General features: G+C 44.8%; 1 protein-coding gene across 17 annotated transcripts in view; it reads left to right on the forward strand.

The window, feature by feature from the left end:
- NIPBL (NIPBL cohesin loading factor) overlaps nt 1–25,871 on the forward strand; it is a 1,341,000-nt gene that overhangs the window by 1,199,517 nt on the left and 115,612 nt on the right. For all 17 annotated transcript variants that reach the window (XM_069221119.1, XM_069221174.1, XM_069221201.1 and 14 more), the window contains one exon: nt 21,760–21,867. In XM_069221119.1, coding sequence (XP_069077220.1) covers nt 21,760–21,867 — 108 coding nt within the window. The remainder of the gene's footprint in view (nt 1–21,759; nt 21,868–25,871) is intronic.

A 25,871-nucleotide genomic window follows, 5' to 3' on the forward strand; every position in this document is an offset into this window, starting at 1 on the left:
AGGGTTCAGGAGTGCCACCTAAATACTCAATTTAGGGGCGTTACAAGGAGTGTCAAGCCGTAGCCAATGGGCTGAGCAACTTTAGGGTGACTACATCCTTCTTATGACCACTTAAGCTGAGAAGTGGACATAACCCTAACACCAGTGGCCTAATTCCTTCCAAACAAGATGGCCCTAGGTACCAGGGGTACCGTTTGCTAGGGACTCACAGTTGTTCCTAAAGTGTTTGCAAATTGTGCAAATCAACTGTGCAGTTTTGGTGAAAGGGATCTGGCAGGGACACAGTGCACTAACAGTTAAAGCCACATCAGCAACCAGGCAAAGAAATGGGGGCTAACCCTGTCAAAAAGGGTGTTTTCCTACATCTGTCCTCTACTATGCACACAGTCTCTTTTGCCACCCCTTCTCCTGTAACTAGGGCAGGCCCAGGACCTACTTCCTACTTTATTATGCACGCTCCTCATCCCCACCTTCCTTAATGTACCCTTTTTACCATGTATCATCATTACTGTTAACCCATCCACCACCTAACCAATCTCCCTGGTTAGTAAAATCCTTCAGGAAATCTGAAGTTGTCCGTATGACCATCACCCGTCATCAACTGCTCCACAAGAAACGTTGACCTGAACTTGGAACTAAAAAGAGCAATTCATTTTTTTGTCTTTTACTGATGAATGGTTAAGTAAATGGTGTTGATACACTTTATTTTTATTGTGTTGAATTCGCTTGTATTATAGTAGTTTGTTTAGGATAATCCACCGGAAAACAAGGCACTGTTACTACAGACTGCGTTCGCAAGGTTTTGCTCCACTTCCTATAACTTTTGGTACATACAAAGTCACAAGAAGTTGTGAGAAGACCTTGAAGTTTGAATAAAGCAGTAAACTGGCCTTTAACCCCTTAGCTGCTGGGCCGGTTGCCCTTTTTTGGCTATTCGGGGTAGTTCGTGCTTAGGCCTTCATAACTTTTTGTCCACATAAGCTATCCACGCCAAATTTGCGTCCTTTTTTTCCAACATCCTAGGGATTCTAATGGTACCCAGAGTTTGTGGTTTCCCCTGGAAGAGACCAAGAAATTAGCCAAAATACAGTGACAATTTCCTTTTTTCCAAAAAGTTTTGAAAAAGGGGTGCCGAAGAAGGCTTGTAGTTTTTTTCCCTGAAAATGGCATCAACAAATGGTTTCTGGTGCTAAAATCACCATCTTCCTACCTTTCAGGAACGGGCAGACTTGAATCAGAAAACCCCATTTTTGAACACAAATTTGGCATTTTTACTGGGACATACCCCATTTTTACTATTTTTGGTGCTTTCAGCCTCCTTCCATTTAGTGACAGGAATGGGTGTGAAACCAATGCTGGATCCCGGAAAGCTAAACATTTCTGAAAAGTAGACAAAATTCTTAATTCAGCAAGGGGTCATTTGTGTAGATCCTACAGGGTTTTCCTACAGAAAATAACAGCTGAAATAAAAACATATTGAAATTGAGCTGAAAACAACAGCCATTTTTCTTTGTTTTACTCTGTAACTTTTTCCTGCAATGTCAGATTTTTTAAAGCAATATACCGTTATGTCTGCTGGACTCTTCTGGTTGCGGGATATATAGGGCTTGTAGGTTCATCAAGAACCCTAGGTACCCAAAGCCAATAAATGAGCTGCACCCTGCAGTTGGTTTTCATTCTATACTGGGTATATAGCAATTCATTTGCTGAAATATGAAGAGTGAAAAATAGGTATCAAGAAAACCTTTGCATTTCCAAAATGGGCTCAAGATAAGGTTTTGAGGAGCAGTGGTTATTTGCACGTCTCTGAATTCCGGGGTGCCCATACTAGCATGTGAATTGCAGGGCATTTCTCAAATAGACGTCTTTTTACACTCTCTCTTATATTTGGAAGGAAAAAATGTAGCGAAAGATAATGGACAATAACACTTGTTTTGCTATTCTATGTTCCCCCAAGTCTCCCGATAAAAATGATACTTCACTTGTATGGTTAGGCCTAGCGCCCGCGACAGGAAATGCCCCAAAACACAACGTGGACACATCCCATTTTTTGACAGAAAACAGAGCTGTTTTTTGCCAAGTGCCTACCTGTAGATTTTGGCCTCTAGCTCAGCCAGCACCTAGGGAAACCTACCAAACCTGTGCATTTTTGAAAACTAGAGACCCAGGGGAACAATATAAAGAATGCAGTTCATCCTCCATAAGTGCCTCTTCTCCCTCCAGAAACTCCCAAAAAGAGATTGAGATGCTTTCAAGACATTCACAATTTCATTCAATCCTGGGGTACTTTTAGATTTCACAGTGAGGTAGGTATTCCATCAGTCTGCTTGCAATTAGCGACTGGTGCATCATTAAATGGCAAAGAAAGAGTATTGGTTGACTTGAGGTGCGCTTTGAAGTTGGTAATTTGCCTACCCATACATCTCTCATAACACAAGAATTTCAGGAGATGTTGACCTTGACCGTCAGACTCCAAATGTTGCATAGCATATTCACCAAACAGAAGAGCCAACTGTGCAATAATCATTCTTCCAGTGCCTCACCAATCTCTGACTCTTAGCCGGTGTTCAACTAATTCTATTCCAAAAGGGACTACCATGCCACTACCTCAAAGAACAGTTTGAGATAAGGCACCTTAGAAAGGGATATCTTTGACCTAGAACAGAAAATCAGGGAAACCATATAACCCATGCACTTGTTATATGCAAAGGATATGTATTCTTACCTCCCAAATTTAGATTAACTACAACTAGAAGAAAAATCCAAATTTCTCTGAAAGTAGTTTTTTATGCATACATTCTGACACATTGTGAAAGACCTTAAAAGCATTTTCACAAGATGCTTATACCTCTCTAAATGTGCCAATTCATCATAGGAAGTACCATGCATACCCTGATTCTACTGCTTTGATAGTCTTTTGTAGACAGTATTACCCTTCATGAAGGCCATTGGAAATAATAAAACTTAGCATTACAATGGCTGCTCTGCTAGTCAGGTCTTCAGTCATTTTTTCAGACTTTGCCCCACAGATATTAGTCATAGCCTACAATTCCACACATACTGAATCTCCCGGATGTTGGCATGGAGCTTTTCTGTTCTCCAGCAGCATTGAATGCTGCATTCTCTGGAGAGAAAAAATACAGATCACCTGATTAAGATTCTATTCTTGTACAGATCACAAACAAGATTGTCAGTTTTCGCTACTTGAAAAGTAAATATCCTAGCCTTACCGTACCTAGGCCCTAGCCCCTCTACATTACTTAGACAGTAAAAGAATGGTTTTGTTTGCTACCAAAGTGTGATAATTCTGTGAAGTCTTCCAGCACAACCATACTGTTGCAAAGGCATATTTGTTCCCCTGGGGAATTCATCAAATATTTGGGGATGATTTGCCTCATTATGAAGACTTCCTGGAATAGTTAGATGGTCTTGTGATTTGCAACCACATCATAAGAGCTCACTGGCTTCAATCTGGACCAGAAGCAGAGTGTTTTGGATCTTCCTTTCTCTGAAAATGCTATTTGAAATGGCACTCAAGTGATGAAATATACTACACAGAAGAGTATTTTCTCAAAGCCATTGGCCTCAAGAAGGAAGAGTTTAGGGAAATACCATTACAAGGCTAATGACCAACGTTACTTCCAACTGATGCTCCGAACCATTTAGTGGCAAAATCATTCACAGTGCAGGCAGTCATACAGTAAACTATCAAGAAGACTAGGTTGCCAACAATATTGTGTAATTACTGGAAAGCCTCCTTCCTCCCAACACTACAGTAGGGGGAGCTGCAAGAGTGCAGGAAATGAGTCAGATACTTTCTGGATATATTTAAAATAGCTTCACCTTGAACTTTGAGTCAAAGCAGAAGTAGACATTCTTCTGTAAAACCAGTTAGCATGCACAACACCCCTACCCCCACACATCCCGGATATGGATGCTGACTTGACGGAGTGTGTGCTGGGATCCTGCTAACCAGGCCCCAGCACCAGTGTTCTTTCCCAAAACTGTACCATTGTTCCCACAATTGGCACACAGCTAAATCCCTTCTAAACAGTACCAGTGGTACCAAGGGCTCTGTGACCAGGGAGGGCCCCTAAGGGCTGCAGCACGTATTGTGCCATCCTAAGGGACTCCTCACCAAGCACATGTACACTGCCATTGCAGATTGTGTATGCTGGTGGGAAGAAAGACAATGTCGATATGGCATCCTTCTCAGGATGCCATGCCCCGCAACCACTGCCTGTGGCATAGGGAAGTCACCCCTCTAGCAGGCCTTACATCCCTAAGGCAGGGCCACTATACCACAGGTGAGGGCATAGCTGCATGAGCAATATGCCCCTACAGTGTCTAAGTCTATTCTTAGACATTGTAAGTATGGTGTGGCCATATTGAGTACATGGGCTGGGAGTTTCTCATTACAAACTCCACAGCTCCACGATGGCTTCACTGAAGACTAGGAAAGTAGCCTCTTTTTAGCATGGTTCCCCCCACTTTTTGCCTGTTTGTCAGTGTGTTTGACTGTGTTCACTGGGATCCTGCTAACTAGGACCCCAGTGATTATTCTCTCTCCCTTCTAAATTGGTAACTAGTGCCATTTTCACCCCACATTTGGCATACTGCTGCCCCCCTTGTAAGTCCCTAGTATATGGGAACCAGGTACCCAGGGCATTGGGGGGTACCAGGGGATCACCATGGGCTGCAGAATGTATTATGCTGCCCATGGGGAGCCCATGCAAAGTGTTCTGCAGGTTTACCATTGCACTACAGGTCACCGCACCACATCACTACGTCACCCCTGTGGCAGGCCCTCCTAGCCCAGAGGGCAGGGTGCAAGTACCTGTGTGTGAGGGCATTCCCCGCACTAGCAGAAGTGTCCCCACGACTGCCAGTGCCATTTGCACAGACTTCGTGAGTGTGGGGACGCCATTTTGTGTGTACTGGACATAGGTCACTGTGTCTAGCTACATAATGGTAACTTCGAACCTATGCATGTTTGGTATCAAACATATTGGAATCATACCCCAGTACTGTTGCAGTATTAGAAGTATGATTACGTGCACTCTGAAGGCTCCTTAGAGGAACCCCAGCATTGCTCCTACCAGTCTTCCAGGGTTTTCCAGGCAGATCAAACTGATGCCACCCCTCAGACAGGTTTCTGTCCTCCTGCTGCTTGAACAGCTCAAGCCCAGGAAGGCAGAACAAAGGATTTCCTTTGGGAGAAGGGGGTAACACCCTCTCCCTTAGGAAATAGGTGTCACATGGCTTGGGAGGGGTAGCTTCCCCAAGCTACTGGTATGCTTTGAAAGGCACATTTGGTGCCCTCCGTGCAGAAACCAGTCTACACTGGTTCAGGGACCTGCAGTCCCTGCTCTGGCGTGAAACTGGACAATGGAAAGGGGAGTGACCACTGCCCTGTCCATCACCCCAGGGGTGGTGCCCAGACCTCCTCCAGAGGGTCCCTGGGTTCTGCCATCATGAATCCAAGGTTGGGAGGGACCTCTGGGAGCATCTGAGTGGCCAGGCCAGGCAGGTGACGTCAGACGACTCTTAGACTTGTCCCCTCTCTCCACAGGTCTTCTTTCTTCAGGAATCCACTGCTGGTTTTCTTGCAGTCTTCTCTGGGTGTCTTCATTTCATCCTTTTGGGTGGTTTGGGGAAAATCCTTTGTTTTACTCCTGCATTCCTGGTCGCTTGGGGGGAGGAGTGGGGGGTCACTGTGTTAACTCTGTTGTTTTCTAGTACTCTCAGCTCCCCTCTACACATTTTACTTACCCTAGGTGGGGGTACCTTGTTCACATTCCATGTTTTTTAGCATGTGGCTTGTGCTTCCCTAGGGTCACTATTGGTTATTGCTATTTGCACTGTTTTCTAGCCTTTTTTTATGCCCATTTCTGATTGCCAGTGTATATATTTAGTGTGTTACTTACCTCCTAAGGGTGGGTTACCTGTCTAGTATTTTGTGGTGATTTGTTCCAAAAATAAAGTTCCTTTATTTTTGTACAGCTGAGTGTTTTCTTTCATGTGACCACAGTGGGATTGCATGAGCTCCAAAATAAGCCTTGGCTGCTCATCCACAGCTACCCCTAGAGAGCCTGGCTTCTAGACACTGCCTACACTTCACTAAGAGGGGAAACCTGGACCTAGGATAAGGTGTAAGTTCCTTTGGTACCCATCACACACCAGGCCAGCTTCCTACAGTTGGTAATTTTTTTTTTTTTTTTAAGAATACCAACACAGCCTGGCAGTGGTAGCAATGCATCTTCACTGCAGTGACAACCATGTCTTCCCATAACTGGACAACTGACTGGTAAAGAGCAAATGAGCACAATGCCTCTTGCACTCAACAAGCCATCTCACTCCTCCCCACGTTGGGGTTAACTATCAGTGCCAAAAGGACTCACCTTTGCCCTAACAAGTGCATCTGTTCTTGGGACCCATACTCGACACAGTTAAATACAAAGCCTGCTCCATCCGTGAGTTAGTAATAACATTAAGATGATGACATTTAGATGCTGCTTACCCATTTCCAGAATTCGCATTCTCTGATACTGTGAATAGTAGTGACTTTTGGGAATGGTTAGTCTTGCACTTTATTAGTTCCTTAGAAGAGTGTCTTGTGAGAAAGTGGTCACAAGCAACTGGGCAGTGGGAAGAGCTAGCGTTGATGGAGCCCAGTGTTCTGCAATACAAATTGTATGGTGGAACAACAAAAGCTTGTTACTGGGCAGGAAGTTACTCGACCCGCAAGTGACCATCAGCATCATTGGGCGGTAAGTATTCCTGGGCCAGCTCACAATCCAGAATCAGTGGTCTTCGCAGCAATGACATCAGCACATCAGTGGATTGGAATTGATGGCAGTCACATCAGTGAATTTGAGCTGATAGCAGTTAAGCTATATCTGCAAGTATTTCTTAGCCTGTTTCACAACAACACATTGCTCTTTAACACAAAAAAACATGACTGCAATGTATTAAGAAAACAAGGGAATATTGCTCACCAAAGTTGTCTAACAAGCACAGATTATTGGTCTTTTGTCATGAGGTCCTCTTTCTAAGGAACACCTCTTGCGGGCGGATAACAGCTTTGCACACCTGCTTAACAGAAAACACAAAGAAGCACACCAATGGGAAACCAGCACTGAGATGCTTCAACAATACTTCCACTACTTGAGGACCCACCAGCCATAAACCTGTTAGTCATGGTTGAGAATGCAAAATTCCAAAGATATTCTTCCCTGTAGCCAAACTTTGTCCATGTCAACTTGTCAGGGATATTTGTTTACTCTGCCCCTCTGGACCCCCTCAAGCCCTCCCACCCCCCCACCCTCTTTATCGATGTTTCCCTTTGAAAAAAGGAAGCTTCAGTGAAGCTAATTGTTATGGTACCACCCTGCGCACAGCAGCCATATTATTCACTGTTACTATCCTCGAAAGCTACCACTGTGCCCAGGCCACCGTAGGCGGCATCAAAGTCAAATGTGCTTACCCCCACTCCAAAAACTAGTGCACTCAATTTTGCGATTTGATGCATAAGTCTTTGAGTTTGGCTACCTGCATCTTCTTAAACAGTGCATGCAAATTATAAAGAAAATCAGAGAAGGCCACTGCACAGGCAAGTTATTTGGGTATATGGAAAATATTTCCCGATTATTGTAGCACAACAGCCCTCAGGGACCAAGACATTAGTTATTTGCTTCCCTTATTAAAAAAGGTAGAACTAACATTCTTCCATATGGGTACATTAAGCTGCTGTAGCCACTTCACAGCAAAATCAAGAACACCAAATTCCCTGTTAATACCTTTTTCAAAGACCTCAAGGCTTGGAGATAGCCTGGGGCACCACAAACTACATAGGAATAACTATTGGAATCAACGTCGTGTTTAGAAGGCACACCAGGATGAGATCAAGGGGATTTATTTTCAAGAGACATGTAAGCCTTCTTGAAGGATATGCCCTTTGATTGGTTCAGATTTTCGGTGAGAAGGCTGATTTGATGCTAGAATTATTTTTTTTTTTAAAAAAAGAAAAAAAAGCTGCAATTGATTGTTTCTTATGACTGTGACTTTAAAATTCCATTGCTTCGCTATATTACACCTTTGGAGGAGGAGCTGAGCAGGCTGATTTTATTTAGCCGGCTATCTTCAGTAGTAGCTAAGAACAAGTTCCCGGTAAAGTTGCATACATGAAGTTAAGGTGGTCGTCAAGAGAAGCTGCATAAACCCTCCGTAAGAGCATACGTTATGATCCAGACCTCCCTGGGTCTGGAACAATATCTGGAATTAGTAACCAGGCGTTGGGAGTGATCTCTTCTAACTAGATTCAGACTAAGTACAATTCGTTGTCATCTTTCCGTTCTTCTAGGACAGAATGATACTGTTTGGATTTGCACTTACCCTTGTGATGCAGTTGCCTCACAAACTAATACATTTAACTTTTTTTTTGCAAGTTTTATCAAGCTTTTACATAGTGTTCTGATCCCTGTGTAGATGCAATAAATGTAGATCAGCGCAGTTTCTTGCAAATGCTATCTGGAACAGAAGTGTGCTGCGAGGTGCATAGTCTTTTAAATGCTATAATCTGCCACTGAAATAATATGCTTTTCTGATAAACAATTTGTAATATTAATCTTGTTGATACATTTTATATGTGTGATTTATACAGTTATCGGAGATGCAAGCATGCTCTGTAGTGGGCTTTATAAAAACAAATGCTATATGATGAAATTTTGTGGTGGTATGATAAATTCTGATTGTATTCTTAAATGCTTATTTTTTTGTTTATGTAATTTTATGATTATTTTTTAATTGAATAAAGTTGATTTTAGATGTGTGTTAATTGAGATACAACTGTGAAGCTTAAAGTTGTCTGAGTAAAAGTATTCAGGGACAAGTAGTGATCCCACTTAAAGAGGGCAGTCATAGATTTAAATAAGCTTGTGTGGGTCAGCAATAAAAATATGAGAGGAGGGTCTAGTAGGCAGTCTTGTTTTACCACCTTCTGAGGTGGTATTTTCTGTGTATAGCTCCATTAACTACATATGTTATTTTATTTTATTGAACAACTTGGATCAGTCAGTAGTGTCAAATAGACAACCTTTTCCATGCTAGATGTTCAGCATAGAATCCTTAAGAGGCAGTCGTTATCCAAGACTGTTTGCTCACCCTTTCGAAATATGATCACCTTAGCAACCCTATAAGAGTTTCTTGGTTTTACTGTAGTTTGCCACTGTGCCTTAAATATCAGCAATTAGGGTATCTCTGCAAGCCTAAACTTGTCTAACCTTAAGACATAATGCTTTATAAACAATAAAATGGGTATGTTTGTTTTACATCTGTACATTGATGGCACTGGACCTTGCTGGTACAAGCACAGTGACAGCTGACGTACCTAATGATTGATTTTTGAACTGTAAGCCGAAAAAAAGGTTTAGGTTTCTTATCTTCAGGTACACCTGTAACACCCCATAGTTGCTGATCTGTTTATGCCCCATAGAGGTGTATACATGAGGTATTTGACTTTCATGCCACCAGTGCAATTTGTATGTAGTTCAGGTATACTTAATGAAAAAAGAACATTACCTATTACCAAATTATGGGACATGCGTATGCAGTGAAAAACTGTATAGCAGCGTCTAGCTCCACAGGTAAGAGAAATGTCAGAAATAAAGGTCAGGAAACATAGAATCCAGGTGCACAAACAAAAATATATATTTCCAGAAATACAAAGGTTAGAACCATGATTTAACAAATTTCTGGATTCAGGACAATCTTCATTCAGTTAAAACAGACACCACACTTGTGGTTAAAAATGGACTGGCCCCTGGACACTATGATGCTTTGAATTGGCGCACTACTGGCAGGTGCTGTAAAATTCCTTGCAGGTTGGTAGGCACTTCTTCGCTTCGACATCAAGCGCCTGATAATGCCACTTGATACCCATACTAACCCATTCTGATCGAGAATGGCAGCCTCTTTGAGTTCACTCTTGGCCAGAAGGTCTTCATTTCAATGGTGTGTAGATCTTTTTTGTGACCATTTGTTGAAGATGAACCTAATATTGCCCTAACAGTTTTCCCTCAGCTGGTACCTAAGGAATACTGCCACTCAGGAAGCCTAACATGTTCAAAATTAACAAGGCTGGTTCAGTCCTGGGAGTCCAGGTGTAACTGGCAAAACCTGCAAGTTTCTAGACCAGTTTTGACTGGTTCAAGTGTGACATTCTGGTCCTAAGTCTTCAAGAGCCATTGCCAGTGGAGTAACACAAATTAGGAAATGTAGAATGGCTAGCTTTCCTTCTGTTAGGTAAATTATGCTCTACAACGAATAGAATGGGCCAGTTTCCATTCTCATTGAAAAGGTACACCAGTTTCCGGGGATGTGGGGTCTATTGTATGCAGCACACAAATGGGATCCTAGCACTGTACAATCACCAAAACACACTATCTCACAACCATCATCGCTATTTTTCTCAGTAGTATCAAACCTGGTACAGGCTAACAACCACAGATAATGGGGACTAAATTGACATTGGTCACTTGGTAGATTTGTGGAATAGCCTTAACTAAAGGGGTATTGTTAAAAGGCCTGGTGTATCTGATTATAAACATATTGCCACAATCAGCAGTTACTTTCTAGTCAGAGTTGAGGGGTAGAGACCCACTCAATGTTAGTACACTTTGGGTGCCTTCCTGACAGAGCCTGCACTGATATAAAAAAAAAGGTGCACCCCCAGTGCGCTTTGAATATTTATCAGTCTAATTGATGAAACCTAAACAGGGGTATTGAGAATATAAAAAGTCAAGATGGCACCATTTCACAAAGTTACGGAGGACATCTGATAAGAGATTTCTAGCTGCAGATTCCTTACCTTAGAATATCCCCAGGCGCCAGACTGGATCTCGAAGATTTTCGACCAGTGCCCTTGTGCACCAGTAGGAGGCGTTGCTTGGCTCCGCATCGTCCATGCCCGAAGTGAGGGACATGGTATCTATATAGAAGCCACCCTGTTATGCTAACATAGTTCTTTCCTTTCCGCACCAGATAGTGCTGATCCAGTCTGAGCTACCTCTCAGTCACTTTTTGGCTGGCGTTTCTTGACATTTTGTCAAACGTTTCTGAGAAATGTTTTCCTTGTGTGAGGATATGTCACCCTAGAAACCATATATTTCCTAAATTTGCTAGGCACACAACCCGCCAGAGCAACAATCAATTGAAATATACAAAATATAAGTATTATTACAACAGTAGTTCCACCTATGTTATAGTTATTTATTAGTCCATATGCATGTCCAGATTGGCACCACTGTATCCACAATCAGTTGATACAAGATCCAATAAATCGTATTCCGTAAATCTATAAATCCATTCCAAAATAGGCATCACATTGAATTTCCACCGATAGAATCTGACTTCATCAGGGCTTAATGTTCAAAATTTCTTCCATGAAACGTCTCTCTAATTGTTATTCCTAGATTAATTTCATTGATGGACATGTCAGTCTTGTGACAAGATGTGGGAACGTCAGTCCTCCAAGCCCCATGTGTCTGGCGAACCTGAACCTGGGTCCACGCCACACTTCTGCAATTGACAACTTGCACAAGGAACTGGCAGAGGCCAGAGGGTAAGACACCTCACATGACTCTGGTGTGGTCTCTCCTACCGTGGTAAAAAAGGAGGAAGCCTCTTCTGCAGTGGTTGTGCATAGGGCGGCTGAGATCTTGGACCTTACCCAACCCTCAGTGGCAGTCAAGGCTAGTGTCTTGATGGAAGTTGTAGGAGGCTGTCTCTTGGCACAGGGCCACTTGGAGGGACCACCTGGAAAAGGAGCTGGTTAAAAGGTGGTGCCTTTGGGTCTCTTTGGACTGTCGAGGTCGCAAGGGATTAGGGACCCGTGGCACACAGCTGGTTCCGCGATGCAGGGTTCAGGGCGGCTGGATGCAGGGCAAGTTGGGGGTTTTGGAGGATATGTGCATTGGATCCCTTTGGAGTCTGAGGTAAGTATTCTTCCGATGGCCTTGCAGGACGACTAAGGAGCTCTGGTGGGGGATCGGGGGTGTTCCTGAAGTCCCTCCACTGGGGCTTCCTCCTGGTCTGGTTGCAGTTCTGGGAGAGCTGTTTTTTCTGTTGTCTAACGTGCACTGACCAGTACCTGGAGTATTGGCACATCTCGGCCAGAGGAGGGTGCAGTGCCACCAAAGCTTGCACACTTTTAGGTCGTGTCTGAGCTGTCGTTGGTGTGTCATCTGGTCTGGCTGCAACTTCCGGTTGCAAAGATATCTTCCTGTCGGTGAAGTGACCCTCACCGGTTTGCTGGTTTTTTGCAGGTTTCTTTTGTTTCTTAAATAGTGCCGCCACTCAGGAGGGAGATCTTGGCCTATTTGCAAAGCCTGGAGGTCCTCTGGGTCTTTTGAGGTCAGCCCAATGGTCAGCTCCTCCTCAGCGGCGATTGTTGGGACTTTGGTGCAGCAAACAGGAATCTTAGGGCATCTTCTGATGTAGCAGGCCCTCTGTTCTCGTGCTGTCTGGTTTTTTGGTGCGGTCTTCTTTTCTTCCTGATGAATCTGATTTCTTGGTCTAGGAGAGCCCAGTAAATACTGAATTTAGTGGGCAAACCTGGTAGTGCCCAGAGGGACACTTACCCTTGGGTGGCTACACCCACTAAATTGATCTCTTCTTTTGGGAAGGGTCTCTACCCTGAATCTTATTGGCTGTTTTCCGGCCATCCAACATGGAGGAAAATTAAATGGATGGTCCACTTAGCCTGCAAGCCTCTAGGGATCAGTGAGACCCCTCCTACTACCCTTTGTGTGATTTCCCGCCAAAAGTGGGGGTTGAAAAAGGGGGAAGCGATCTGCTGGTGGCAGCAGGCCTGCAGGATCAAGTTTCAAGGGCAGTAGCCCTTTGAAACTCACCTCTAGGGGGATGCACAATCCTGAGGAAAGGGGTGTTCGCTCCTTCACCCAGGAAGGGCATTGTTTTACAAATCGGAGAGCCAGGGCTCTCCCCCAAGATTTGTATATTGTCTGTCTGGAGGTGGTATGCTGGATGGAACCTGTCTGCAACCTCTAAGGTGACCCCTGGTACATTTAGTGATACATCCAGTACTGGTAGCAGTTTGGATTTATCATCCTGAGTTGTTTGATACAAAACAACCCAGGGTGCAGAGTGGCCAATATGTAGCTGGGAACTCGTGTTTGACCAGTACATGTACTTAAAATGGCTGCTCTGCTCACTCGCTGTGTCCCAGGTTTAGTAAGGACACAGTGGGGGCATATTACTCATTCAGCTTTTCCCTCACATATATAGTATGGTGCACCCTGCCTTAGGGCTGGAAGGCCTGGTGGAGGGGTGACTTACCCATAACATATGCAGTGTAGGGTGGACAGGGCACACAGGTAGTGTGCATTGTTGAATTGGTCTTTTTACGTTTGCCCCAGAGTACTCAGCCTGCAGTTGCACTGCCAGGTGGTCACCCATAACATATGCAGTGTAGGGTGGACAGGGCACACAGGGAGTGAGCCAAGTCGAATTGGTCTTTTTAGATTTGCTCCAAAATACTCAGCCTGCAGTGGCAGATCTGGGTGCAGGGCCCTAGAGTGTGGCACAATCAGTGCTGCTGCCCTCAGGGGCCTATCCCTAATATCCCATGCCCCATTTACTAGGGACTTACAATGATACGTGGAGTGTATCCAATTTGCCAATCATCATAACAGATTTAGGGAAAGAGCTTTGGCCCGGGGAACCTGGTTAGCAGGGGCCCTTGCCACTGCAACTTTAGGACACATCAACATCAGGCAAATAGTCGGGGGCTAACTATGCAAAAAGAAGCCTCCTCTCACAGAGGTACTACAGCCAATAGTCTCCCCTTCTGAACCAAAGGACCACATCAACCTGTTGGAACTTCATGCAATTTGCTTGCCATTAAAAGCCTTTCTTCCTTCGATCAGGCAAAGGCTGGTGCAGGTGTTCATGGACAAACCCACAGCCATGTGGCAATGCAACAAACAGGGTGGGGTGGGGTTGTGGACCCCCTGTGTAGAGGCCCTCCGTCTCTGGAGATGGCTGGAACATCAGGGCATTTAGCTGGCGATTCAGTACCTCTCTGAATGCCAGAGTGGCAAACTCAGCCAAAGATGCCCGAGCAGATCACCATCCTGAGGTTGTGCACTTTATTTTTAACAGCAGTGGGGAGAGCCTTGGTTAGATCTGTTTGCCACTGCCAAGAAACTGCAATATCAGCTGTTTTGTGCGCTAGAGTTTCCAAGGAGACTCTTGATTAGACACACTTTTTGTCTCTAGTGGAGCTCCAGCCTCCTATACGACTTTCCACTAATACCACTCCTGCCCAGATTTTTCAAGAAGATCAGGAATAACCAGGCCCAAGTAATCCTTGTGGCTCTGGATTAGGCATTGAGAGTATGGTAATCCAAGCTGTTGAGCATTCCCATCGGTCCTCCAGTCAGGTTGCCTCTTCGAGAGGATCTTTTGTCACAGTAAGAGGGGTAGGGTTCTGCAACCAAACCTGCGCACCCTCCACCTTCGTGCATGGAGATTGAGTGGCAACAGTTGACCACCAAGTCGGTTTATGCCTGTTGTTCAGATACGTTTGTGTCATGTGTGCTTCCCATAACATTGATCCCCTTTCGGCACCTTTAGCCAAGGTTCTTTTGTTTGCTTTATCCTTTAGCCCAGCACGGCTCTGCCCTGGGCATAGTTAAAGGTTATCTTTCTGTCATCTCTGCATTCTTGTGGTTGCTGGACCAACCTTCTCTTTTTAAGTCTCTTGTTGTGGCTAGGTTCCTTAAAGGCCTGAAGCATATGTTTCTCCCTACGCCAGTTGTCATGTCTCAGTGGGACCTCAACCTGGTCATCACCTTTCTCATGTGTGCACCATTGGAGCTTCTGCATAATTGCTTTCTGTAGGAAAGAGCCCCTTTTGGACATGGTCACTCCCACGTTTTGTACACTGGTACTGAGGTTTTCTGACTGAGGTGCACTGGGTCCCTGCCAAACAGGTCCCCAGTGCCAGTGCTCTTTCCCTAAAACAAGGTAAATTGTGTGCATTTGGCACACACTCCTGTACCTCTGAAAGACCCCCTAGTACCTAGGGCCTGGAGAGGGTCCCTGAGGGCTGCAGCATGCATTGTGCCACCCTCCGGGACCCCCCTAAACAAGTTAAACTCAGCTGCCATTGTAGACTGCCTGTCCTGGTGCAAGCCTGGCAGAACATGACATGGCACATCCATTGTATGCCATGACCCACTCACTGCATCTGAATATATGTAAGTCACCCCTACAGCAGGCCTTGGAGCCCTTAGGCAGGGTGCATTATTTGATATTACAAGCAGATATGCCCCTGTGAAATCTAGTTCAATTAATGGATATTGCCCGTGAACTGGGAAGCCATCTCAAGGTATGTACTGGACACTCGTCATTATGAGTTTACCAGCTACATAATGGCTTCACTAAACCATATGGTGTTTGGTATTGAACACCTCGTCTTAATAAATCCAGCTTGATGACAGTCTTGGGTTTATTATGATGTGCACCCAGAGGGCCCCCTGAAACCTACTAGTCCCTTAGTGTGCTGGCTGACAGTTACAGACCGTCCTGCCATCACAGACATGTTTCTGACCCCCTAGAGGAGAGAGCCCACACTCTGGGGCCAGAAACGATGCCTGCTCCGGAAGAAGGTATTATCACTTACTCTAGTAGAATGGCTAGCAAATCTGTTTACCAAGACCAGCAACTTCAAAGACCCTCTGTCCTTAGTATGCAACCCTGGCTTCCCCCAGACCTGGGAGTTGCCACCCCCTGCCCTGAGGCCCACTTGGCACCATGACAGGCAGGAAGATTAGTTACGCTGTAGGCGTGTACCACCTTTGGGCTAGCCACACCCCTATGGTCACTCAAGGAAGGGTTCACCATCTTGATTTTGGTGGAACTTGGAATTCTTGGGCAGGGCTATTCCCACTTCCCACATGATATGGTCATATAGGAGGTGTAGTCACCCCAAGGGTAAATAGCCCAGTGGCTTCTACTCTACCCTTTCCTAAACACCCCTAAATTGAGTATTTAGGTTCCCCTCCTGAAGTCAGAAGAACAGATTTGTCTGATGCAAGAAGAGGGCACAGAATAGCCAAAGAAGTGGGAACTGTGCACGACTGGTGGACTTTTTGTCGCAAAACCATATTTGCCTACCTACTTCTGTCCCGACAATCGCAACTTTCCGACTCATCCTGCAGCTGTGAGGACTGCAAAAGCCTCAGAGGTTCCCCCGCACTTTGCCAGCCTGTCACCATCTCCCTTAGAGTGGAGGAGCCATTTCCCTGCTTCTTGCAGGCACCATCCACAACGTCCGATACACCGATCTGCTGACCACCGGGTCTACCAATGCAGCAACCACCCAGGAGATGGTCACCGGGCTCCAAATGGCCGGTCCACCAAGTAAGAAGACACCAGCACCAACCGCAGCCATCCTGCACCAATATCTGGGGTACTGGACCGCTTGCAGCAGCCTATCCTTGTTGAAGTCCAACTCGGATTCCAATGTTTAATCCAAAGACCAGCTGTCGAGAGACGTCAACATCACAAAGGACATTATCCAGAGGAGTTCAGCTGCCTTGTTTTGTCCTTCCTCTTAAAGCTCACCCAAAGAACGGTGGGTCCCTTGACAGAGGAGCACCAATGACAAAGACCTGCTGCACCGAGCTCCACTTCCTGGGGGATCCATGACATCTGACGGTGTTCCTATGCTCTCAGAACACCTACTGACTGGACAGATCCCCCCCCCCCCCCCCCACCCCACCCCCTGCGTTATGGAGCTCCCAGTCTTGTCACACCAGTAGTCATTTCTCATCGTGACTCCGCCCTTGCAGCCTTTCTAGGTTGCCCACACTGTGTCGCCAACTGTGCGGTGCGTAAGACACCTGACTTGATTGGCACCAGTACACCCAGGCGCCCCAGGGCAGGTAAAACTGTATGACTGGTATTGCTTGTATCTTAGCACCCTTCAATCCACAGGGGACCCCCGAGAACTACTTGCAAGTACCTCTTTGCAGTAAAAGTACTTTGGAACCTTAACAGCGTAAAAGCACATTTGAGTAAAAATATTACTTGCTAAATCAGTACACCTGCAAAAGTACTTATCTTTGAAGTTTCCTGCTGTTGAAACTTATAAACAAAGTAACTATTTTTCTAAACATTGATCTCAAGTTCCTTCTTGAGTGCCTCATTTATTGACTCATATCAACAAATGCTTAGCACTACCCTCTAATAAGCCTAACTGCTCGCCCATGTCGTTGTTTGACTCTTGCTCTAGACAAGACTGCTGGTTTAAGGATGACAGTACTTATGTTTCTAGGTGACTAGGTCAATAGGTAATTCGTGGTAGCCTTTACACATGGACTTAGAAGTGTGACGTCTCAAAGAGTTCGTGGTTAAATGGATATTACCCTTTTCTCACATGAGCAACATGTCTCAGTCACACACAGGCAATAAAAAAGATCCAGTGAAGTTTTCAGTAGGTTTTATTAACAAGTCTGCAATCTACGATAAATTGTGTGGGCTGCAATGATTAGGATAATGAACAATGCAAGAAACAGAATGGTAAAAACAAGTCATGAATACTAAGGCCCCCACCATCTTTCAATAACATTTAATGTGAAGTAGATGTAAAGTAGGCCCTAATACCCTAGCCTGATGAACCTAAAAAGAGCTAGGTGTGTTAAACCTAATCTGCCAGTACCATGTTCATGAGAAGAGTCCCCAACCCTCGTTACCTAGGAATGAGGTCTCTAGATCGGACCCCGTGGGGACACGAAGACTGGTTCAGCATCAAGGCGACGTGTAGCATAGATGGCATCTGGGAGAAATCCCTCTGATTATCTTGTCTGTGTGAGATGTATTTATACAGATCTGGTAGGACCGCTGGTGCAGGTATGTTCCCAAACAATAGATAAGAAGGCATGATTGGGGCAACAATTATATAAACAATTCCCTGTAAAGGTACATTATGTTACTGTCACACGAAAGTGGGAAAGCACATGATGTAAATACCTATGTATCTCATTTATCTTTGACGCTGATAGTGACGCCTTTACAGAGTGGCACTGTATAGGAAGTTGGCTCTCTACATACTATCTCAAAGTGAGAGAGAATGTGCACAGAGTATAAGGGTTCCCCTAAGAGGTTGATAGTGGCAAAATTAGATAATACTAATGCACTAGTTTGTGGTAGTGTGGTCGAGCAGTAGGCTTATCAGAGGGTAGTGTTGAGCATTGTACACAGACAGGCAATAAATGTGAACACGCACTCACTTAACTCCAGTCCAATAGGTTTTTAAATAGAAAAATATTATTTTCTTAATTTATTTTAGAACCACAAGATTCATATTTTAGGTAAGTACATAAATTGTAAGGTACTTCACACAGGTAAGTATAGAACTTAGATTTAAAACAGTAGTACACACAGTTTTGGTTAAAATGGCAATAAGCTATTTTATAAGTGGACACAGTGCAAAAAATCAACAGTTCCTGGGGGAGGTAAGTATTGGTTAGTTTCTCAGGTAAGTAAAGCACTTACAAGTTCAGTCTCCTGGGTATAGGCAGCCCACCATTAGCGGTTCAAGGCAACCCCAAAGCCACAGCACCAGCAACACAGGGCCGGTCAGGTGCAGAGGTCAAAGGAGGACCCAATTAAACAGGCGCCTATGGAGAACAGGGGTGCTCCGGTTCCAGTCTGCTAGGAGGTAAGTACCTGCGTCCTTGGGGAGCAGACCAGGGGGGTTTTGTAGAGCACTGGTTGGGGGGGGGGGCACACAGGCATACAAAATACACCCTCAGCAGCACAGGGGCGGCTAACTATAAACATGGCAACCATCTTGGAATAAATAAAGAAATGTGCTAAAACAGAGCACGCTCAATAAGTCACTAGGTGACGGAGGCACAGACCTGCAAGCCAAAGGCTAAGCTAAACTCCTGATTCCCATTAAAACTAAATAGGATCCACTACACCCACACTACCACAAAAAAGAGCTTTTCCTTGTTAACCAATGTGTCACCTGTATTATCTGCATAGTGTACCCCTACATTTGGTACACTGCATAAATAGCCAGCTTCCTAAACTCTTTTAGGCTATTAACCATCAAAACTGCCTTTTTAGTGGCCATAACTTTGGCCAGGGAATTGCAGACACTATCTGTGTGCCCTGCTTATACCACCTTCTACCCAGACAAGTTGGTTCTCTAGACACTAGCCTCTTTCCTTCGAAGGTTGTGACTTCCTTAATGTAGGCCAGATCATCGCTTTGCCTACCTTCTTTGCTCCGCCTTATCCCTCCAAAGAGGAGGAGAGGTTCCACCATCTGGACCCCGAAAAAGAGTTGTCATTCTACCCCAACTGCACAAAAAATGTCTGGGTTGATGATCAAATCTTGGTGACCTACGTAGGAGCTGAAAAAGGGAAAGCGGTGCAGAAACAGACCATCTCAAGATGGGTCATTGTATGCATTAAGATTTGCTACAGATTGACCAAGAAGTTACCCTCTGAGGGCTTGCGGGCTCACTACACCAGAGCCGAGGCTGCGACCACTGTGTTTGGCGTCCCTGTCCTAGAGATACGTCCGGCAACAACCCTGCAAATGTTAAGCACTAGTGCCTGGACAGTCAGGTTCGTCATGAAGACATTTCACCTATTCATTCCTGCAGGGCTTTCTAATTTATTTGGTTTCGCAGACCCACCTATGTTGAGGTATTAAGTAAGGAATCTACGGCTAAAAGTCTTTATCAGATGAACAAGTTACCTACAGTAGAGCCTTATCTGTTAGATACTGTATCTACTCAGAGATTCCTTACCATCCCTTCCATCCACCCCGCTGTGTAAAATTATTACTGTGTAAGGGAAACTGTTCTCAGTGCCTTAACTTGTCACACCAGTCAGTTCTCATCGTGACTCCACCCTCCTGGTATGGAAAGTCACGAAAGTAACTGACGTCAGTGGTCCGGGGTGGCCCTATATAGGTACCGCGCACTTCAGTTCTGGTGTGGACGACAACACCACCTACCGGCATTCAGGGGTGCTGCTTGAAAATCTTCTAAATCCAGTCTTCCACCTGGGTATAATTCTAAGGTAAAGAATCTGCAACTAAATAGTCTCTACCTTATAAGGCTTTACTGAAGGTAAGTAACTTGTTCTTTAGTCCCATCACCCTGTATACTCACATTTGCATGGAGAGCGAGAGCTTCCACCTGGTTAAAGAATTATTTATGCTGTCAAACCAATGAGTTGGATCTTAACCCCTGGCTTTGAGGCAACTTATCTAGATGCATATTTATACAGTCTCTGCATAGCTTATTGCATAATAATAAGCCAGGTCCACTTTAGGGGTGTGATATTTTTTTGCACATTTGCAAAATATGGCCCACTTTTTTAGAACCTCTGGCAAATTTGACTGAGCAGTCGACTAATTTGAGCCACATAAGCTGATGGACTATAATTCAACAAATAACCTGTTTGTCAGTGGTGCGTTCCAGGCAACAATCAGTCCTGTAATGTTAAAGGATTTTGTGTCATTTTCCGAAACCCATTTCACCATGGAGGGACACTTAAAAGAATTCCATACTATTTTAAAGTCTTTATTTAAAATGAATGTCCTAATCTAGATAATGTGCATTGAAGTAACTTTGTAAGTAAACGCAACAGGGGCAAAAGCTATTAATAAGCAAAATATTTAAAAGAATTACGTTTGTGGTGGTGTTTCAAAAAAGCATTGCATAAAATGATTAAAATTGTCTTTGGGTACCCAACCCCTCCCTTTGACCCCTAAATAAACTTTCTTAGCACCAAAAGTGCCTTAGTTTCTTTAGGTGGGCTCTAATCTGCATACCTTATCGCATCTGCAATTGGAGAAGGTAGTTCTTTCTCAGTTATGACTCGGGGGTGCTGATACCCTTCGTTAGGGTTCTTTTCAGCTCAACTCACATAATGTGCCTATACCAGGCCTAAATACACTTTTCCGAGTATTTTGAAAAGAGCAAAACTTGTAATGAATGATGTAAAATGCAAAAATTAGCACATGAATTCTGTTGCACTGTCACTAAACTCTCACTCATAAACCACGTTAATGTATATATATATGAATAACTACGATAAACTCTACTAAAGCAAATGTAGTGTTGTACATGTGCAATCAACAATAAATGCGGCACATATTAATGAAAAAGGTGCATTCAGATACATGAATATACAGATATATAAAATGCAGTGTTGGGACTTATAAGCATAAAAGGCATATCATGTCTGGCATCTATGTGAAGGCAGTAAGAAGTACGGTATCTGCTTTTCTTTTCTCAAAATTTCTGGAAGGGGCCAAGACCACACGGAGACCTGGCAAGGTCTGCACAATACACTGCTTCTAGCTCTGTCGGTCCCAGAAATCAGGATTTGTGGAACTAGAACAAAAGCATAAATCAAAGAGAAAAACTAATTGGTAAGGGTTGTACAACGTTTCCCAGTCCTTCTAGGATTTCTATCCATACACAGCCCAACTGAATCTGTGAACTATATCGGCTCCAGGAAGCAGTAGTTACAAATAGGTAACTTCTTGTTTTTATCACAAAATATTTTTTTTCGGAAGTCTGTTTGTTTGGAAACTGCTAGGTCCTATGAAGAGTGGTCCATATTTACTTTACTGTACTTTTACACTTCAACATAATGCACCTTAATAGCTTGGGTTTTCTTTTCCTTCATCTCATTTTTTTAGTGTGTGCCGTATTTAATTGCTATGGGGACGGATCCAGAGCCATCTATGCGGAACAAGGCAGATCAACAGCTAGTGGAAATAGATAAAAAGTACACCGGTTTTATTCATGTATGTACTTTATTATGTATTTGTTGATTGTATTTAAAATGTGTAATCAAAGAAAGTATTAATGTTGTTTTGGGGGTGGGGGGGACATGCACGGGATAACTACTTCCCTGTAGTAAAATATGAGTAATCAGAGAAAGTGCTAACATGTTATGTGAAAAACATGCACTGGATAAATGCTTCCCTGCAGGGTGTTTACATGATTTAAATATGCTGCATGTTTTACTCCTAGCTCCACATATTGCCTATTTGAATTTATACTTTTGATGGATACTTCTAACCGCAGAAACCTCATCATTATAAAATCTTCAGACTAGATCCTTTAAGATTTTTCAGCATAGGCCATGAACGCAGATAAGGTGGCATTGTGCAGTTCCACACCTACTCTTACACCCCTGAAGTGACGGCTGGAGCTGGCATAAGTGCTGCCTGAGTGTGCTGACCTCAGTTTCTTTCTTTTGTTTGCCGATCCAGAGCTACCTCCTCCTTCAAACATCAGTTAATGAGTTTTTTTTTCTTCTCAAAATTCTTCTCCATTGTGAAAGGTAGTGTGTTCTTTCCTAAAACTACAGGGTTTAAATCTTGTAGACACTGTTGCCAGTATTGGTTGTATGATTCTATGCACTCTGGGTGCTCCTTAGAGGAACCCCAGCATTGGTCCTACCAGCCTTCTGGGGTTTTCCAGGCAGCCCGCGCTGCTGCCACATCTCAGACAGATTTCTGCCCTCCTGCTGCTTGACCAGCTCAGGCAGAACAAAGTATTTTCTGTGGGAGAAGGAGGTAACACCCTCTCCCTTGGAAATAGGTGTTATATGTCTTGGGATGGGGTAGCCTTCCCAATCTACCGGTATGCCTTGAAGGGCACATTCGGTGCCTTCCTTGCATAAACTGGTTTTCACCGGTACCGTCCCTGCTCTGGTGCGAAACTGGACAAAGTAGAGGAGAGTGACGACTCCCTCTCCATCACTACCCCAGGACTGATGCCCATAGCTCCTCCAGGTGGCTACTTGATTCTGCCATCTTCAATCCAAGGTGGGCAGAGGCCCCTGGGAGCATCTGAGTGGCCAGGTCAGGTAGGTGACGTCACAGCCGCTTCCTCATAAGTGGTAACCCTGCTAGGTGACAAGTCCCCCTTTCTGGGCTATTGAGGGGCTCACTCTTGAGTGGGTCCTCAGATTTGACATGCAAGATTCCAGCAGGACTCCTCTGCATCGTTTACTTCATCTTCTGGCCTCTGGGACTCCAACTGGACCCTCCAGGAATGGACAGTTTGCAACTACAGCGACAACTCTGCTTTATAACATTGTTTCTTCAGCTCCTTCTAGCAACTGCAACATTTCCCCTGCTGTGCATATTCTGAGGGCGACAAGTCTTCAGCCTGCACAAGAAGTAAGAAGGAATCTCCCTTGGAGTGAAGGAGTCACTCCCCTGCATCCGCAGGCACCAACTGCAATGATGACCGGCTGCGTGGTTCCTCTCTCTGACGAAACTGCGTGGATCCTGCATCACAGGTTGTGGTCTGGAACGGTCCCCTTGGTCCACTCTACCAGCTGATCAACTTGGGAGACAGTAGGCCCTTGCCTCTCCGTGCAGAACAGTACCCCTTTGCACTGCAACTCTTGCAGCTACCAAGGCCTGCTTGTTCCTCCACCAAGGGATCTTCAGGCTCTGTGTAAGCCCGGCTTTGCTGCAAAGCACAGTTACCGGCCAGCTGCTCTAGCAGCGTGGGACTCCTCTTCAGGTGTGCTGAGTGGGTGTCACTGCAACTCCTGTACCTGTTGCCAGTGGGTTGCCTGTGGGGGCTGGCTCCTCTTCTTGTGACTCTCCCAGCTGCTGATGGTCACCCTGGACTCCCCTCCTTGGGTCAAGTCCCCTGAACCTTGCTGGTCGTCTTCAGCCTTGCAAACCTTCTTCTCCGTCTCATGCATTTGCAGAGGCTTGTTGATGGTTTTCCAACACTGCTAACTGACTGCATCTCGACCTCCGAAGTGGGACATCACTTGCATCACTTTAGGGACTTCTTTTCAGCCCCTGTGCTTCACTGCCGGCCTTCTTCGTCCACCGTCGACCTGGTCCTGCATCTACAAAAGGGTGGGTAGTGGCTCCTGCCACAACCGGACACTCCAGCTCGAACTGGACTTCATCCCCTTCCCTTGCAGGCCCTCTTCTGTCAGGATCCGCATTTGGGTTCTTCCAGTCTTGATTGGGTGTTGCATAATCCTTTTCCAAAGTACTCCTGTTGGTTTTGGGGAAAACCAGGTACCTACCTCTGCTCTCCTGGTCACTGGGAGTCACTCTAGTGCTCTCCCCTTGGGGTTCCTAGTTCCTCCAACACCCTTCTACTGAATCCACTTCCTTGGGTGGGAGGCTGCCTTTCACATTACACTTTTTTAGTACATGGTTTTGCCCTCCCCTAGGGCCCTCACTTTTTGCTATTGCTTTTACCAATGCCTATTGCTTTCTATGCTATTTACTGATTGCTAATTTGTATATATTAGTTTGTTTACTTACCTCTAGTTGGGAGATTGTCTATTCAGTATTCTGGTGTTTGTGTTACCATAATAAATTCCCTTTATTTTTGTAACACTGTATGGTTCTTTCATGTGTGTAAGTACTGTGTGACTATAGTGGTATTGCATAAGCTTTGCATGTCTCCTGGATAAGTCTTAACTGCTCATCCACAGATTCCTCTAGAGAGGCCTGGCTTCCTAAACACTACCTACACTTCACTAATAGGGGATACCTGGTATAAGGTGACAACACCATAGGTGCTCACCACACACCAGGCAAGCTCCCCTGAGACAGGTCTTCCTCGCTGTCCCAAGTTTTCATTGTTGTCCAGAAAGAAACATCAGAAGTACAAACGGACTTCATCTCAGCCTAAGGATGTCAAGGTGTCCCTTTATCTGGTTCCTGGTCCTCTGCTGAGGAGTCGATTCTGCAGCTGATCCTGAAGCATCAAGAATTTCCGGGACTGTTAGATGCCACAACAGATTGAGGCGTACAAAGAATCTATGTTGTAAATCTTTGGATCTCTTCTGGCTCCCTCTGGCCTGTCTTCCAGTCCCAAGGACCTGCAGAGGCCTCCATTTAGGCTAAAACTGGTGGTTCGCCGTCGGCACAGTCTCTACCTCCAGAACCCACTTCAAGTTCAATTCAGAGTTCACTAGTTTGATGCATGCTGGTTGCTGTCACATCTACTATGGTTCTCATGATACCTATCCTATTGTCCTGTCTGACTCCAACTTAAGTTAGTCACAACTGAGGTGACGCCCTGGAACAGTTAGATATCCCATACCCCAGTAAATTCTGACTTTGACAAATCGCAACTTTACCTAGGTGCCACCCTCCAACTCCTCAATAACTTTTTTTTTTTTAAAAGGACTGTGACAAAAGACAAAACTAGTTAGTGATGATGGAGATTAATTTCTCCCACTGTACAATAGCAACTTTTACTTGGACCTACAGGAGGCCAGTGGGTTCAACATATCTCACCTGACACTGGGCTGGATTTTGCCCTTGGCCCTTCAATGTAGGAGACCGCCTCATTTGCTGTAGTCATCAGGCCAGCAGTTAAAGTCTTGGATTTACTGTTGTGAAGAAATGGGGTGTATTATATGATGTGGTTGGATGACCTTGAAGTATACTACACTTACCCCAACTCCTTTAGGTCGACCCTGGGAGGCTGTGACACTGAGAAGCAAGGCTTAGACAGAGAAACAAGTGCGAGCAACACTCAACAGCACCAGAACAATTAAAGAAATCAACATGGTACTCAAGAAATCCAACACCAATTTATAAAAATAGGTTGTATTTTTATAAGAATTTAGACACTGGGGTGAAAAAGATCCACCCGAGGTTTCGGGAGACATAGGGCCTGATTCTAACTTTGGAGGACGGTGTTAAACCGTCCCAAAAGTGGCGGATATACCACCTACCGTATTACGAGTCCATTATATCCTATGGAACTCGTAATACGGTAGGTGGTATATCCGCCACTTTTGGGA

Source organism: Pleurodeles waltl, chromosome 1_1 (assembly GCF_031143425.1).
Source record: "Pleurodeles waltl isolate 20211129_DDA chromosome 1_1, aPleWal1.hap1.20221129, whole genome shotgun sequence".
In the NCBI taxonomy this organism is placed as follows: domain Eukaryota; kingdom Metazoa; phylum Chordata; class Amphibia; order Caudata; family Salamandridae; genus Pleurodeles; species Pleurodeles waltl.